At 48.0% G+C, this 17,401-nt stretch overlaps 1 protein-coding gene across 1 annotated transcript in view; it reads right to left on the minus strand.

The window, feature by feature from the left end:
* The window catches only part of apln (apelin), a 24,596-nt gene extending 8,496 nt beyond the window's left edge, over positions 1-16,100 (minus strand). Inside the window, exons 1-2 of the mRNA XM_042074561.1 lie at positions 15,877-16,100; positions 320-492 (exon numbers count right to left, since the gene is read on the minus strand). Of these exons, the coding sequence (XP_041930495.1) occupies positions 326-492; positions 15,877-15,943 (234 nt within the window). The 5' untranslated portion in view covers positions 15,944-16,100 and the 3' untranslated portion in view covers positions 320-325. The remainder of the gene's footprint in view (positions 1-319; positions 493-15,876) is intronic.
* Between the last annotated feature and the right edge of the window lie 1,301 nt (positions 16,101-17,401).

The raw sequence follows: 17,401 nt of genomic DNA on the forward strand, positions 1-17,401 counted from the left end.
TGGCTATAGATCACGTTTCAGAGAGCTGTCGGAGGTGAATGGAGACTCTGGGGCTCTACGAGGCAAAGTCCTGTAATCTCATAAAGACAAGTTGTTTTTCTGTGCTAACAATAATCTCCGAGAGTGGCGGTACAGTGAGGAGGGTGGGAAAGAGGTAAGACAAAGGGAAGTGATGATCCTTTACACTGTCGTCATATTACACTGTGAGGCCTTTGGTCACATGTCACATAGTACAACTTCTAATCTTTCTCCTCCCGCTACCTTAGACAGATTAGCATTTCAGATTAGCATTTCTAACACAGCTATCTCTTGCGCTCACCTTGCTCTAGAACGGCATTGGCCCCTTGTGGGAGAGGCGGGGTCGAGGACGTCTCCTCCTAATGCCATTAGGTCTTTGGCTCCTCCCACCTCTGCCGGGGTTCTGCGGGACAGGGTTCCGTGCCGTGTCCACTTCCTCCAGACCCTTACTGTGCTCTGTGGAGGCCATTGGACCTGGGAGCAGAGAAGCACACACAAACATAAACAGAGGGGCTTTTAAAACGGTATACTCTACATAAACAGAGCATAGAACCATCACAGAATGATATTTAAACTAAATGTATATGTTTAGATTGTGGTTTATACATGCATGTTTATACCACTATTTGGTAAAAAACACATGGAAGTAATACAAGTAATATAAGCTTGGCTTGTAGTTGCATAAACTTTTCTATACGCATACTGTATGTTCGTATATAAGCTGTACTTTGAATAGTAGATAAATATACTTGACAATCAAACCAAGCTGTGCCACAACTCTCTTTCAATTTAGAATCTTAGATAAGGAACATCCATTTCCTTCCTTCTACTCTACAAAACCAGACACATGAAGGACAAAACCTTGGAACAACAAGAAAAGAAAGAGCGAGAGAGAGAGCAAGCGAGCTTCAATTTCATCCCAGATCTTCTGAACTGTAATTCCATTTCACTCCTGGTGTGATGTTCACCGCGGGAATCAGAACATTGACACCACTCTTAATTCCATTCTCTACCTTATCTCTGCCTCTGTCTGCTGCAGGCCAGAGGCGAACAGGAGTCAGAGAACACAGATACTGTTTTGTGCAGCCCGTATAGTGTGTTTGTGTGTGTGTGTGTGGCCTTCTCTGGCTGCCTCAGCAGGTTAGTATGGGGCTAGAGGGGGCTGTGGGGGGGGCACATATGTGCTTAGCACAGTGGGGTGGTTGGAGCAGCATGGCTCACGTCTACAGCCACCCTGCCTGAAACCCACAGCTGTCACACACACATACACACACACACAACTTTGAACTTCCCATTGCATCACTCTGTTTGATTTAGCAAAACAAAGCACAGCGTGTCTAAAGTATATATTTGTATGACGGTATGTATGTGCGTGTCTGAGTGAGTTTGTGTGTGTGTGTGTGTGATTGTGTGTGTGAATGTGTGTGTAAGTCAACCAGTTAGTCGCAGTGTGCCCAGATGTTTTCAGTCATCTCTCAATAAGTTTGGGAAGCCTCTTTAAGACATGTGCCGTCTTTGAGTTTGATCTGTATCAGCATCCCTGTGACCTTTCACCCTCCTGGCCAAGTGAAAGCAAGCCTCCTGTGAGATCAGACTGTTTAAGGAGCGCCGTTCGTGCCCTCTCTGTTATTGGGGCGTTCAATGTGGTATTTCATTTGGGATTCTTCAGACTTCTTTCCCCTTCTGGACCTCTCTCTCCTCTAGACCTTTCACATGCAGGCGGAGGCTGCGTGCTACAGAGATTAAACTGTTACACAGTGGAACATTTCAGACTGTTGCCATTCTGCTTTGCAGTCTGAATGAACCAAACCAGATGAAAAGCCCATAAAACTCGCCTCAGTCATTTTGCGATCATCAATCTTCTTCTCTGGGGCTCTGAAGCAGGCAGCTCATGACTCTTTAATCGCACGCACGCACACACACACACACACACACACACACACACACACACACACACCTGCTTCCTGCGTTGTATGGTCCACCTTCAGGACTCCCCTCACCCCACTTGCTATTCCTCCATTTATTGATAATGTTCCTCAACCTGCCACCATCTTGAAGGAGTCCTTTGTGCAATGGCTCTGTGCAGATGTGCTGAGTGAAGTCCTCTCTCCCCCTCCCCCTCTTCTTGACCCCTGAGCTCTCCAAACTCGTGCCCTCAGCCTGAATGTCTCGCCACGTCTTAAAGAAGGCATCTCTCAGCAACAGAGGCGTAAATGCCTTGCCTCAAACGTAAACAGAAAACCCCATTATGCTTTTCCTGTCAAGAGCCTGAGTGATATCACTCACGGTGGGTCAAGACATTCCTCTCTTAAGATGTCCTCAGGGAACAACAAGGTCCTCCCAGTAGAGAAATATTTCTTCAGACCAACTTCCTTTAAAAAGCTTAAATTAAAAAAATACAAAACAAATCCTATCCTATCATGCCTGTTGGAAAAAAAAACTCAGCACTCTATCTTTATATAATGCCAAGTGACAGACAGATCAGACAAACATCTCACTGTAAGAAAAATACCATTTAGGTTGCCAAAATCAATGAAATCCAATTATGTGTTTTTTCAGTGAATCTGGATGGTAGACACAGTAGGCTAATTAGCACGCTAACAAACTGGCAGACGGCTGGAAGACAAGCAGCTTCAGATATTCTGACCCATCTCCCGATAATGAAGAAAATTTATTCTGGCATCTTTCTGGAGAGAATGCAAATAAGCCTGGGCTTGGTGAATGTCGAATGGCAATCTCTGTGGGAACTCCTACTGCCTGCGCACAGAATATTCTGGAATCACACCTCGTCAACTGATTTTAATCACATTTGCAGCATTATGGGAAGATTTAGATGCGTATAAGACGGGAGAGAACCGGACCTTGCGGCAGCAGACTGCTTATTTCCAAGTGCTTTCAATCTATACCTCACAAATGCCTGCCACTTCAAGCTTTCCTTTTTCCTTGCTAATCGTCTTTTTGGAAGCATATTACATGCTAGCCAGAAACACAGGATTGATTTATTCGCTGCAGAGAAAATACTCTGTTGCATATTTCACCATTTCATAGAAGTAAGGGGGGTGGGGGGCCCTTAAAACCATCTTTTCCCTCAGGCACCCTAATCCCTGCATTATCCCCTTGTTATTGTACCAGATACGGAATGAATGGAGGAAGTTTACACATTCTGTCTGCATTCGACTCATTTCTTTCTAATCTGGAGGGGTTTACCGTGTACAAAATCCCCATGTGTGAGCGGGAGGAGAGGACTGACAGGAGACCCACCTCCTCCTGCCCTGGTGGGGGCCCGTGTAATACCCCCCACACCCCCCTCCACCCCCCAAACAACACCACCACCACCCAGCCTCCACCCTCCCCTAGTAGTTTCCCTACCGCTCCTTTTACTGCAGAGAGAGAGAGAGAGAGAAGAGAGAGAGAGAGTGTTGGTCCTGCTCCAGTTGAACGGAGAATGCAGACGAAACCAAACCATCAGTCAGCTGAACGGCCGCTCTTACATGACACAGACACACGCGTATGTACGTGGGCACACGTGACGGAGCGGCCAGGCACGTTGCTTGTCAGGTTGGGCCGAGACCTTTGAGGGATTGCGTGTGGATGCGTTGGAGGTTGTGTGGATGAGGGGGGTATGCAGGATGGGAAGCTCTCGCATCTGTGTGTCAGCAGGCAAACCTGTAATTACACCTTAGACAAGGCGAGCTGAGCCGAGCAGAACTCAGCCCATCAACCAGCACCGCCAGCAGCCAGCTCCGGCTGTCACAACCTCCAGCTCCGTAATGAGACAATTTAGATGTTTCCTGCCAGAGCGAGCTGTCAGGCACTGCTCAAAGCTGGGCTGAGGAGTAGAGGAGTGGAGCCTAGAACCCCCCCCCCCCCCACACACACACACAAACAAATAACCCACACACACACACATCCTTTCCCACAGCCCCATCCCCTCCACTGTATGTGTGGATGGGGAGAGCCATAATGAAAGCGGTGACAGTGATGAGCAGACGTTTATGCTGTTTATGAATCAACTCATCAACTCCCACTGCTGTTGGGAAACTTGAGCGTGTTGAGGTTATAGGAGTGGGTGCGTGTGTGGGTGAAGCTGTGTGAAGTCTGTGTGTGGGTGTCTGTGTGTGTGTGTGTGTGTGTGTCTGTGTGTGTGTGTGTGTGTGTCTGTGTGTGTGTGTGTGTGTGGGTCCGACTTTGTCACCACCATTGACTGCTTGTGCGCTCCTGACAGCGGGGCTCCAGCACAGCACATTATATAACTCCGATGCTGCCTGACTCACACGGCTCTGCGTCGCAGACGAACCAGACAGAAACAATAAACGGCACAATAACACTGATGGCTCCTCCTAATGCAATCATCTGCTCCGTATGTCTCCTAAATCCCCAAATCCCAGCGAATTCAGGAACCCTCTGTCCCGTTATTAGGCTATAACTGATGCTAGCGATACCACATCTAATATCTTGTCGTTGCTGGGATTTGATTTAACAACAGCCCAATGTGAAGGTAATACCAAAGACGATGGGGAAGATGGTTCTCACGATATCAAGGCGCTTATCACTATATCTCTCCCCTGGAGGAGAGCACTGGGCTTATCCCAATCAGGTTGCCACCGCTTGCTGCTCTGTCTGGGTAATTCTGTCATTAAAGTTTAATAAAGTGGGAATTTTGGGGTTGTGGGGGGGGTGCTGGCGTAACACACTGGAGAGTCACTCTTGCTTTACTAAGTCTTGTTGCAGGTGGTGGTGATGACATGAGGAGGATAGAGAGAGGAGGAGGAGGGTGAGGAGAGAGAGAGGAGGAGGAGGAGGGTGGGGAGAGAGAGGAGGAGGAGGAGGGAGAGAGATCGCTCCTGGCACCTCCACCACGCCTCAGCCCAGTCTGCTGATGAATGGCTCCGCTGCTGCCATCTCATCCCCCTCGCTCCTCAGGTACCATCCATTATGTTGCTTTTTCTCACCAGCCTGCCTTTTTCTCCCCTCCTTCCCTTCCTCCCTTCCTCCCTCTCTCCCTCCATTCTTCTTTGTGCCAGCCGGCCGTTGCGTCGCACCAGTCCTGATAGCACTGTCCTCATAAATTCGACCTGCTGTCGTTCACTCAGGGTTAGTTGTACATCTCTGAGGGTCTGTCTGTCACACAGAGGGACACACCGGACCGCCAGATTTATGAAGCCGCTGGCAGTTTTGACGTCTGGGTTATTGAACACCTGTGAGTGGTCTGGCCGCATAAAGGTCTGGCAAGTGTCATTTGGAAGACACGGACACAAGGGCCTGGCATGCACAGACTGATCGGAGGGTGACGGCAGGGAAAAAGGGACTAGAATCACACACGGAAGCAAAGGTTAGGCCTGCCTGCATGGAGACGGCAGGCCCAGATGGGCTTAATCTGTAGTGCCCGACCTCCGGATCCCCTTTGGCCCTTCAGGAAGCGAGAGATTAGATCTACTTATAGCCTTCCAGTGTAAAACAGAAACAGGTGAGAATCATCGCTTGTTTTTGGCCAAGGCGCTGTGTCAACGGCACTTCTTGAGGCGCAACGGCGCCGCCACTTTGATGTAGCCCCTGCAGGCACGCTTCAATCACTCTTGGATTTTTACTGCGAATCGATATTCTATTTAATTGGATTTCACTGCTGTTTGTACATGGGAATAGTCTATCTCTCTGCATGGTTAGGCTGCTTATAAAACAGTGTACGATATTATCGATCGATTTTCACGCTTTTGCAGAAGACTCTGAAACGCCATATGATTGTCCCCCTCCCCTGCTCCCTTCCTCTATCAGATTTTATCTACCTCTCCATCGCTCTCCTCCAGGCAACATCCCTTTTTCTCTTTCTAGGACAGACTATCATAGTCGCTGAAAGCCTCCTGCGCGTAAACAAGCAACTGGGGGATGATGTGAGCACCGACCTGAGACGGGTTGCGATAATCACCATGGTGGGAGGCGAAGGGGCAGTGGCGTGCCACGGGAGGTCACCTGCTTCCTTCCTGCCTCCCAGACAGCTGTTAGTGAGGCGATGGCCTCCCCAGCCCATCATCTCTCCGAGCGTGTGTGGGCAGCGGACCAACATGCTAATTGTCGGTGGCTACAGTGAATGGCTTGAGGTCAGGGGTGACGACAAGAGATAATGAGCTCTACCCGTCCACCTTCCCACACTTGTTGTGATTTTTACACCGTGCCAGGCACCCTGGGCTTATGTGTTGCAGTGTGGCAAATGAGATGGGACACCCACCTGATCTCCTCAATACATCAAATGTTCGTACTGCTAAAATTAGCCGCTGGCTTTAATAGCTGCTCAAATAGAACGGCAACCCCCCTGGCCTATTTTATCCACAGTCTCTGCTTGCTGCTTTGCTTCAGTACCTGGGCATTGCAGCTGCAGCATGATATGGTGTTCACATTCACGCACATCATTTCACCACCATCTCTCTGTTTCCACACGCATGGGGCAATTCACTGTGAAGATGGTGTGTATTATGTGTTGTGTGTGTAATGTATGTATGTATGTACATGTATGTATGTATGTATGTATGTATGTATCAGCTCAATATTAGGATATTCTGCCAGCATATCCTATGTATTAAACCAGGCTGAGCTGTGGATGGGTGTGGTATGCTGTGACTAGGTATCAGTTATTGTAAATCAGTGTCATAGAGATGTTATTTGTATTAGAGTTCAGACACAATTCAAGGGGGTTTCCAGGTCTGTTGTTGTCAGTGTTTTTGAGTATGTAGCTGTGCATCCCATGGGTGTGTTTCCATAGGGGTGATTGTGACATCACATGTTGTTCTCGCCACCTCAGGGACTTCATTCATTCATTAAGATGAGGAAAGCACTATGAATGGCAGGATCTGGCAATCTGCAAATCTCTTCCGAGTCTCAAACACACACACACACACGCACACACGACACATGGCATGTTTTAAGCCGCTTTCCTAGTTAATCAGGCCAGGCTGGGAAGCATACTGACCAGAGGCAGACGTGTTAATCGTGATACAGAGCAAGTCTGCAGCACAAAACCACAACTCACAGCTCAGCCACAGAATAAGCTTACTCTGCTGGGATGGATTTGTTTGGTGATGTGATCACACACACACGCACACACACACACACGCGCACACACACGCACACCTTTCCTTAACAACCTCCTGTTAGGCATTGAGGAAAGGGGCACTTCCTCTTTAGCATGTGCACAAAATCAGCAGCATCCCTCACTACATCCTGGAGAACGCTCTGGCCATTTGAAGCTGAGAGCAGTCGGCTGCTTATCGTATGCCTACCAGTAACTCTGTGTGTGTGTGTGTGTGGGGAGGGGGGGCTTGGCAGAAACTGGTACCAATCTCCAGCAGACTTTTTTCAGCCCACGTTTCCATGGCAGCGGGCATGAAAGGCGCTCAGTCCGGAGCAGAAAGAATGACATTGTCAGTTGGAATGGATCAGGTTTCTCCCGTTTACAAATTTTCAGCATACGGGGCCTGCATGAGCAATTAGGCCCTGCTGCTGTTGCTGGGTGTTCTGCAGGTTAACCCCCGCCTCGCCGTTTGTTGTGATGCCCGCAGCCTGCCCCAGATTGTGTGTGTGTGTGTGTGTGTCTGTGTGAGTGTGTGTGTGTGAGTGTCGGTCCAACCAGGGACATGTTTGACATGCAGCATTGTGTCTCCTGGGGGGGGGGGGGGGGGGGGGAGGCCTGCTTTGTGTTGTGTGGGTCCCTTTAGAAAGCAACACTGTCTAAGAAAGTTCACGTGTTATATCCACTTCCTCTGTCAGACATCCATCTCACACAGTCACAGGGCAGCTGAAATCAAACGCTCTCTATGTCTCCTTCTCTTGTAAAGAGCACTTTGTACAGACAAACAGGCCAGGTGAAATAAACACTCTCACTCTGACATGGCTGCCATTGCTCTTTGAGGTTTCACTTCTCCCCACACCCCCCGCTCCTTTTCCTTTTTTATTTTCAGTTTTGTGTGTGTGTGTGTGTGTGTGTGTGTGTGTGTGTGTGTGTGTGTGTGTGTGTGTGGCTGCATGCTGATGCCTCGCCACCCTGCGCACGAACTACACATGACCCAAATTAGCGAGTGCGTTTAATGATGAGGTGTGAAAGCGCCTGGTTTAGTATGATCAGAGCGCTCCACGTTCAAAGGCCTGCCACTGCTGCCTGCACTAATGAAGCCATGAGGTGTTCCAGAAAGTGGTGTACACTCTCCCTCTCTCTCACACACACACACACACACTCACTCACTTGTAAATACACCTACCTACTTATACACACACATACACACACCACACACACACTCACTCACTTGTAAATACACCTACCTACTTATACACACACATACACACACCACACACACACTCACTCACTTGTAAATACACCTACCTACTTATACACACACATACACACACTCACTCACTCACTTGTAAATACACCTACCTACTTATACACACACATACACACACATACACACACTCACTCACTCACTTGTAAATACACCTACCTACTTATACACACACATACACACACATACACACACACACACTCAGAAACACTCAGAATCTGTGGCTAGGGGTTACTGCAGGTTGGGCCCCTCTAAGTCTGAGGAAATCAGCTCGCCCAAATCAGCCAAAGCATCTTAAGTCAGAATTCTCCTGAACGGGCTTTTGTGGCAGCAGGCTGCCTCAAAGAGGATTTGGATGGGAGCGAGAAATAGGCAGGCAGGCAGGCAGGCAGGCGGGCGTTGGGAGAGTTTGAGACCGGGATATTCCACTCAGCAACCCTGAGCTCAAGCGCAGTGGGCTGGTAAATGGGTGGGGACTGTGGGAGGCGCGAGCTCTCGTCTCCTCATCGCCTCAAGTCTCCAGAGACAGCACTGCAGACGCCGAGAGATTCTCAGATGGGACGTTTCCATGGACACCTTCATCAGATGAGATGAGCGCTTCCCCTTCCCCTGATTGTGTCATAATGCTCCTAAATCATGAACCTGGGTGCCCTGTCTCCTCCCCCCCTCAGCTTTACTCTTCTTCAAGTATGTGTGTGCATGAACCCATTGACTTTGAGTTAGCTGAAGTCTACCTCGCCTCCCCCAAAACACACACACACAATCTCACACGCACGCACACACACATTCAATATACCCTGCGCCTAAGGCTCAGTGCCACCTTCACGCAGTGACCTTTGAGGGGGGTACTGACAACGCTGCAGCAGCTTGGCTGTTTTTCTCTTAGTAAGTGCATTTTTCCCCCCCTTATATATTTTCACTGCATACCTCAATCTCAAGAGCTTGCCAGAGCTGCATGACATTTCTGAATTCACACGAAACTGTGGCTTGCAACATTTGCCAGGCGAGTATTTGGCCAATAAACAGAGGGGTAATTACCAGTGCTGTTGCTCATCTAATTCGTGCTGTCCCAGTTTATTAGTGGGCTTAAGGGGGTCTGAGTGGATCAGTGTGAATGGATGGAGGATAGTATTTAATGAGTAGTTCAAAGTTCTTAGTGCAAGCAACTTTACCCCGTTAAAGTATGGGAACTGTTTAGTCCACAAACCGCCTGCAACGTACAGTGGAAAAATGGGAATGTTTAAGAGGTGAATGATGGTGATTACATGAAGCTTAACCTGTCTGTGTTTATGGCCTTTGGAAGATGGATGTTACGTTCACTAGACCCTTAAGTAAACTGTTTGTCTCATGTAGATATATGTTTACGAATTCTATCAATTATTTCTACACTCCAGAGAGAGTAGATTTCTGCTGTCTTGGGCAAGGACACATAAAGATCTAAGTACACACATGAGTCCTTGTTTCCTTGTGTTGTGTACCCTAAAATCCAGTTTGCTGACCTCAGTGTTCAGATTGCAAGCATGGACAAAAAGTTCATTATTGGCTTGCGTAGCTAAGGAAGAATGGGTCAAAAATTCTGTCTGATTAGCTAATGCACATGCTTTTTTAATGTGGGGTAGCCAGATGATTGATACAATTATAGATAATTCACAGCAGGAGGGAAAGCCAGTTTGTGATCTGCCATAAATTGTTCCCCTAACATAGATATCCTTCCCTTGATAATGACTTGTTTATCTATTTCAAATGTTCTCTGCACAGAAAAACATATGGTGAAATGGACCTTTACCATAAAATGACTAATACAAAGTGTCTTTCACACAGTAAAGAAAATGCCATTGAACAGTAGAGAAAGGACTGAGATCATGATTGATGATTCAAAGCATGAGGCAATGCAAGTCTTTTTCTTTATGCTATGCCATATATTGATTCATTGTTAAATGTATTGTGTTATGGTCCTCCCCCTAAGGAAGGCTATTTCATCTCACACATTTCATATTTCTCTCTGTTGGAACACTCTCTCTGATAAGAGACTCCACAAAGGAGATGCATGCGGCTTTTACATATCCTGTCACCTGAGGCACGGCATTATGGGTGATCTTACAGGGAGCACTGGTAAGTGTTCTCCAACAGTTCAAAGCCTTCAAGAGCACCAGTGATTTTTTTTTAAAACCTGGCTTTCATCAGTAATGCTCACCCTGTGCTTTCTAGACTAGTTGAACAGGAAATAGTGCAAATGATGTCAATGACTTTTCGCTGCTTTTGAGTTATTTTTACCTATCTTCTGCACCATAAATCTCACGAGTTATATTGAAATAACCATTATTACATTTTTAATTTTGTGAGGTGAACGTTGAGTTGTGTGGTACAACAGAAGATGAAAGCTGATAAAGAAAAAGGATGTTTTTCCAACAGGAACTGCAAGGGCAGTCAGGGGTTTGGATATCAGTGACTGTGCTTCTGTACAAGAGTAATATTTTTCCACTCCATGTTTTTTGTAATTGACCGTGAAAGTAATTAGAGAGCACTCATTTCCATGACTTGAAATATTTATTCAGCGGTTGAGCTTTTGCTCTTAATAAAAATGTCCACTCTGATCGCATCAGATTGGCAACCACTATAAATGTAACACTTAATGTTTGAAAAGGGAGCCATAAATCACATTAATATCAGACCCCTGGTGGAAACGACCGGCCGCTCAGCATATCTGGCTTTAATTAAGCCGTCCGAGTGTTCACAGAGATTTCTGCGGCTGAGGAATAAGTTTTGATGTTCAGCAGACAGAGAGAGAGAGAGGGAGAGAGAGAGAAAGAGACAGAATGAATCTAACGTGGAGGCTCCCAGGGTGTACTTCCAACTGGTAGTGACAGCAAAGGAAAGAGAGAGAGAAAGAGAAGAAAGACAGAGTGCAGGAGGGGGGGCTGAGAAGCCCAGATGCAGGCTGGGGGTACAGAGTCAGTGCAGACAGCACCAGCCCTTTTAAAAAGCTGCTCTGTTTTTTATGGGATTATTATATGCCACAGTGCTCTTTCATATGCTCCTCCGCGATCCACCTGCAAATTTGGGCGAGCCAGCGAGACCACCAGCTGTGAAGTTTCAGAGGCTTTTTAATATTTCAGAGTGGTGATGCTCCTTGCGCACTACTGAAAGCCTGCAAGACCCGTCGTTCTTAGCTTGCCTCTCTGTCTTTCTCTTCCCCTCTCTCTCTCTCTCTCTCTCTCTCTCTGTCTCTCTCTCTCTCTTACTCTCGTGCTCTTTTTTCCCCCTACCCCCCCTTACATATCTTAAAACCTCAGCATCTGCTTAAATCACAGAGGCCTAGGTGAGCTGATTTATTCAAAGCGATCCGAATTGCATTACAATGACCCATGCCGGCCTCGCAGCCACACATGCCAAAGCATTCACCAGACCTGGTCCCCACGGGGGCCTTAGCTCAAGGGCTAGCCTGATATCCCTACCAAATGAGTTATGATTCTGCACCCACCACCACTGTATGCCACGCACTAGAGCAATCAGGCAGTGTATTTACGATTGGCCACAGCGGCATAATCGAGAATAAATCCATGTTTTTCGAACACAGGCTCAGACAGATTTTTAGTGATCAACCCCCCACCCTCCCCTCCTGTGCTTCCTCAGCATTGCTGGGTGCAACAAGTAGTGTGAGGGAAGGGGGTGCTAATGAACCATATGTTCTCCTTCTTTCCAAGGTTGACACCATCAGTGTGTTTTTTTTTTGTTTTGTAGACTGATGCTGCGTGCTTCCACTGTAAATGCACTGTACCATCAACCTCACTAGTCAACAGCAAAACCACAATGCATTCCTCATCACCATTTTACATCTGTGGGCTCAATCTGTGGTATCAGAAAGCACACTGTGCCAGACTTGCATGCTAAAAAGAAACTCTCGTTTTTTTTTTCGAGAATCCCACATTAAAGTGAAGGTGTTCTGATCTACACTGTAATGTCTGAGGCAGCCGTCTCACGAGCAGCTTAGCCGCAGACATCCTCCACTCCTCTTCAGCAACAACAAGCCACTTACTCACGTCTCCGGCTGCCCATAAAGGATATCCAGGTTACTCATGAAAAAGACATGAACTCCAACCCTGAGTGTCTATGTCGGTGTGGCTAGCGCGCGTTTGTGCAAAGACTTTGGCTAGCGCCTTGCGAAGTCAGGCCATGCACTTCCAACTCGAAAGCCTGGCTGAAGTGATTTCCCCCGCAGTACAGTAGAAAACCTCTCTTACTTCTCACCACTCACTGCTTCTCCATCCCCATGAACCCCGACCCTCCCTCCACCCAAACCTCATACCTCTTTCTACCGCTGGTGTTATTATGTTATTGCAGGACATCTGGAAAAGTTTGGTTATTTTCTCTTTTTTTGTTGTTTTTTTTTTTGGTGCATGTTCTTTCTCTCCATGGCCCCTATAATCACGACCGTGGGCACAAACACCTTCTTTACATTAGTGCAGGCGAGTGAAAAAAGCCCTGGAATTATGATTTAATGCTTCCTGAGCTCTGTTAAGCACTGCTCCATTGATGTTGTTTAACAAAATATCCTGGCCCTCTGACTCGCTCTTCTCTCTTCTCGGGGCGGTTTCTGTTTTTTCCTCCCTCATTCTTTTTTTCTCGGCTGAAAAGAAACATTGTGTGCTTGCGGACTTCTTAATGAGTCCTGTATTTATTTTCGCTGGCCTCTCTATGGTTGGCTCTGACCCTGAACGTATGGCAAGGGGCCGTGCCAGTGCACGCTCCAGCCTCCACAATACATCAAAGTTTAATAACGAATAATAGCATCGCTGACAGCTCGCGTGAAATTGCCCTGCTCCACGTAGACGATCTCTCGCCGATAATGCCAGGGATCTTTCTCTCTCTTTCTCTCTCTATTTCTATACTCTGCTCTTTCTTTCTCTCTAAGGCTGTGATAAGCATCACCTGCACAATCCTGCTGGGGTTGTGGACTCACCCAGGACTCTCTCAGGGGATTTGTGTGTGTGTGTGTTTGTGTGTGTGTGTGTGTGTGTGTGTGTTCACGTGCGTGTGTGTTGTTTTCCTGCTTTGCATCTAGCCATACGTGTTTTTTCTTCCTCCCAGGTTTCCGTGACTGAGAGAGGGAACTCTGATATCTCCTCTAGGCTGTCAGACCTGAGGGCCTGAACTGTTGCCATAATAAGACGTGTTTACATACCAGACTAGAGAGTTACAACAGGGCAGTGGGGAGATTCATATCCACAGCCATTTGAGAGGCAGAGAGAGGCTTTTCTACTTTCTTGCTATCCATTGCTTTCCTGAAGCACCACTTGAAGGGAGATAATCGAGAAGCGAGAGGAGACGCCCGCTAGGCCACGAGCCCGCTGCCGCTGCTGCTGCCTGACACTAAATGCCTGCTCCAGGGCGCGTTAAATGAAGCTGCTGTCGCCTGTTGCACCATCGGTTCTCACACACGCGTCCCCACCCTCTCTCTCTCCCCCCTTCTCTCAGCTAGAGAAAAAGCAGTGCTCACCCACCACACGCCAGCAACAGAAACACACAGTGACACACACACACACACACACACACACACAAGTCGTCATACACACAGACACAAGCAGTCATACACACAGACACACAAGCAGTCATACACACACACACACAAGCAGTCATACACACACACACACAAGCAGTCATATACACACACACACAAGCAGTCATACACAGACACATAAGCAGTCATACACACACACACACACAAGCAGTCATACACACAGACACACAGTGCTGAAATACAAGGCTGCAATTCCCCTTCACAAACTCCCAGTGAACTGGAAAAGCGATTGTCTCAAGATGAAAGGCTTCACGGCTTCACGGCTTCACGGCCGCTGCCTACACAAGCGAGCGGCTTCCAACACCCCAGTGACGGACAGCGAGTGCAGCACAGCACAGCACAGCTCCCGGGCTCACCCAGCCTCTTAATGCTTAATGTGCTCTCAATGGAGCTCCACACGAGCAACACAGGGACACACACACACACACACACACACACACACGCAGTCAGTCAGCGAGCCAGCCAGCGCGTCGGCCAGCCAGCCCACCAACCAGCCCACCAGCCAGCCAGCACGACGGCAGCATGACCCGAGACGCGCCGTCGCACCGAATCGAGCATTATCTCCCACACCGAGCTTCTCGCCTTCCTGCCTGCGTGCCCGCCTTGTCCGCTCTGTGGGCTCTGGGGCTGTGCCGTCGTAGCACAGTGGACACCAGGCGTGGACGGAGGGAAGAGCCTGAGCCAATGTCGATCGGGCGGAGTGAAAAACGACACTGACCGTAATGCAGGGTAATTGCTTCCCATTTACGCCGCGCGTGAAAGGAGACCAAAAATAGCACGCGCGCACGTCTCACCGAGTAATAAATGCACTCGCACATCGTGGGTACCGCCAGCAAGAGCTCCGTGCATCACCGGCCGTCAGTGTGGTGGTGTGTGTGTGCGCTCGTGTATTTTGATAGCACTCAGCAGCCAGCACCCTACTCCACGCACACAGCCACAGACACACACACCCTCCCATTCTCCTTCACACAGACACACATGCCTCCCAGCAGTTGTTTGCGTATTGGTGTCAGTCTTTGCAGGGATCCAAGCGTTTGCACAGGCTGCTCTGTTGTTTTTTTTTACGCCTGCCTGTTACCTTCATCACATCTGCAGACTGGACACAGGTCAGCTGACCGCATCTCTGAAGACTTGCATGACCTACCACAGAACGCACATTGTGTCTCTCATTCATGCTGTTGTGAACGCACGCATGGTCCTTCTCAATTTACATTTCCGACTCCAGAGCCATAGCCACAGCATCAGATCTGCACTGCTAACTGATGACAATGTACAGCGACAAAGCATCCAAATGACTAATTAACAGTCACAAACGGGCAAATATTCAAGATAGCACACCCTGTTCAAGACAGCAAAGACAAATGTTTGGCCCAGTAAAAATGAATTACACAACAAGCTGATATTCTAAGCACCTTCCTACATGGACAACACCACCATGCCTACATGGATCTGCCAGTACCAGTCATTTCAGTCCTTCTGAATTTGATCCTCAGTGACATTTAGGTTGTTAAATATCACACATTCACAGACATAGCAGCTGACAAAATATCTCAGGTTTGTTCATATCAAAGTCTGACATACAAAACTGCCATACTTGAGTTGATCTCACAGAACCAGCCCCAAGGCACAATAATTACACCGACAGGCAAAAAAAACTCCACCAAAGACCATCAACAATAACATGAAAACCACTGCAGTGCAGTACAGAACACAGTCAGGTGCTGATATTCCTCCTTTAGATACACACAGAGAGACGCACTCTCTCACACGCACACACACACACACAGCCACACACACACATATGCGCAGAGAGAAGGCTATCCACCATGCCGGGTAACTGATCAACTACAGCTGCCTTGCCCAAGCTCAGGGCTAAACATGGAGAGAAAAAAAAAATTAGCGAGAACAAACGTAGGCAAGGCACAAGCGCGAGCCTGCGCAGCCCAGACTTACCAGCACTGGCAGAGCACAGCAGCGATACCACCAGCACGATCACCAGCGTCAGGATCTTCACATTCATTTCTGCTCTCCCCTCTGCCTCTCCGTTAGGCGCTTGCTGATATACTAGAGTGGTTTGTGTGTGTGTGTGTGTGTGGATGGGAGGGAGAGGGAGAGAGAGGGAGTGGGTGAGTGAGTGAGTAAGGGAGGGTGAGCGTGAGAGAGAGAGAGAGAGAGAGAGAGAGAGACTGTTTGCTCCTCTCTGTGTGTGTCTCTGTGAGTGTGCGCACAGAGCAGCGTGCGTGCGTGCGTGTGTATGTATGTGCGTGCGCGCGTGAGTGAGTGAGTGTTTCTAGTATGTGTTTGTATATCAGTATGCGAGTGTGTGACAGCGCCACTCCAAGACTAAAGGCACGTCTTTATCGGAGCTCTCCCACGGTGTGAGTGAGTGAGTGTGTGTGTCTGTGTTTTCTGCGTGTGTATTCTCTTCCTCGCAGAGAAGACAGCCTGTGCCAAGTCCAGTAGAGCCGTGAATGTGCTGAGAGAGAGAGAGTCGGTCTGCAGCAGGTCCCTGTGTGTGAGAGTGAGAGAGCTGTTTGCCTTGGATAAGAAGCCCAGTCGGTCATGTGCCTTATGTATCACTGACTCAGGAGGTCATAGAGAAGGGGCCTCCCCCACCCCCCCTCCTTCACCTCTCCATACCCCCTCCATACCCACAGATGCACCATCCCTCCCACAACAGAGAATAAACAGAGAGAGGAAGGTGTGTGTGTGTGTGTGTTGAAGGGGTGGGGGGTGGTCAGGTTTATGATAATAACCAAACAGATGCTCTTGTTGGAAAAGTGTTTGAATTGCAACGAGGGATCCAGCCAGGAAAAGCAGGAATGACAAAATACCAGCTCGGAGAGGAAAAAATAGGAATGAGAGGATGGTGAAGGGAAGAGGGGGGGGTGAACCATTTCCCTCCTTTTGTGTGTCCTCCTCCAGATGTATGGTTGCTCATCCCCCCCGTTGTTGCCACCACTCCTGGCCCATCTCTAATGACGAATAGCCAAGCCGAGATGCTTTGCAGTGTTCCTCACCACTCCCCGTGACAGCGAAGCAACCCGCAGGAAAAGCTTATCAGAATCTGCACGAGATTGCATCGCTGGTTTTTGTTTGTTTCGCCGATTCTGAGTCATTTGTTTTATTTTGTTGCACGGCTTTTATTCTTTTGTCGAACAAAGCCGCGACAGATGTCTTGGATCAAAATAAATTCATTTTTTCCGTGTTTGCTTACTTTGCACTAAACAGGAAAATGTAGCATTTCTTCTGACTTCATGTGAATTGTGAGAACTATAGGAAACTAAGCTTAAACTACAACAATGTCTCTTATCTATGTTGGCCATAGATACATGTAACAGTTTTTGTCACGAGACTGAAAGTTTATGTTTCTAAGAAGCATGTTATTTTATGAAATGCCCTCTGGCAACATACAAAACTTTAGTTCAGGAAAGTCTACTTCCACCCCACCCTTGTAGAAATAAAATTATGAAGTGAA

Source organism: Alosa sapidissima, chromosome 20 (genome assembly GCF_018492685.1).
Source record: "Alosa sapidissima isolate fAloSap1 chromosome 20, fAloSap1.pri, whole genome shotgun sequence".
Lineage (NCBI taxonomy): Eukaryota > Metazoa > Chordata > Actinopteri > Clupeiformes > Clupeidae > Alosa > Alosa sapidissima.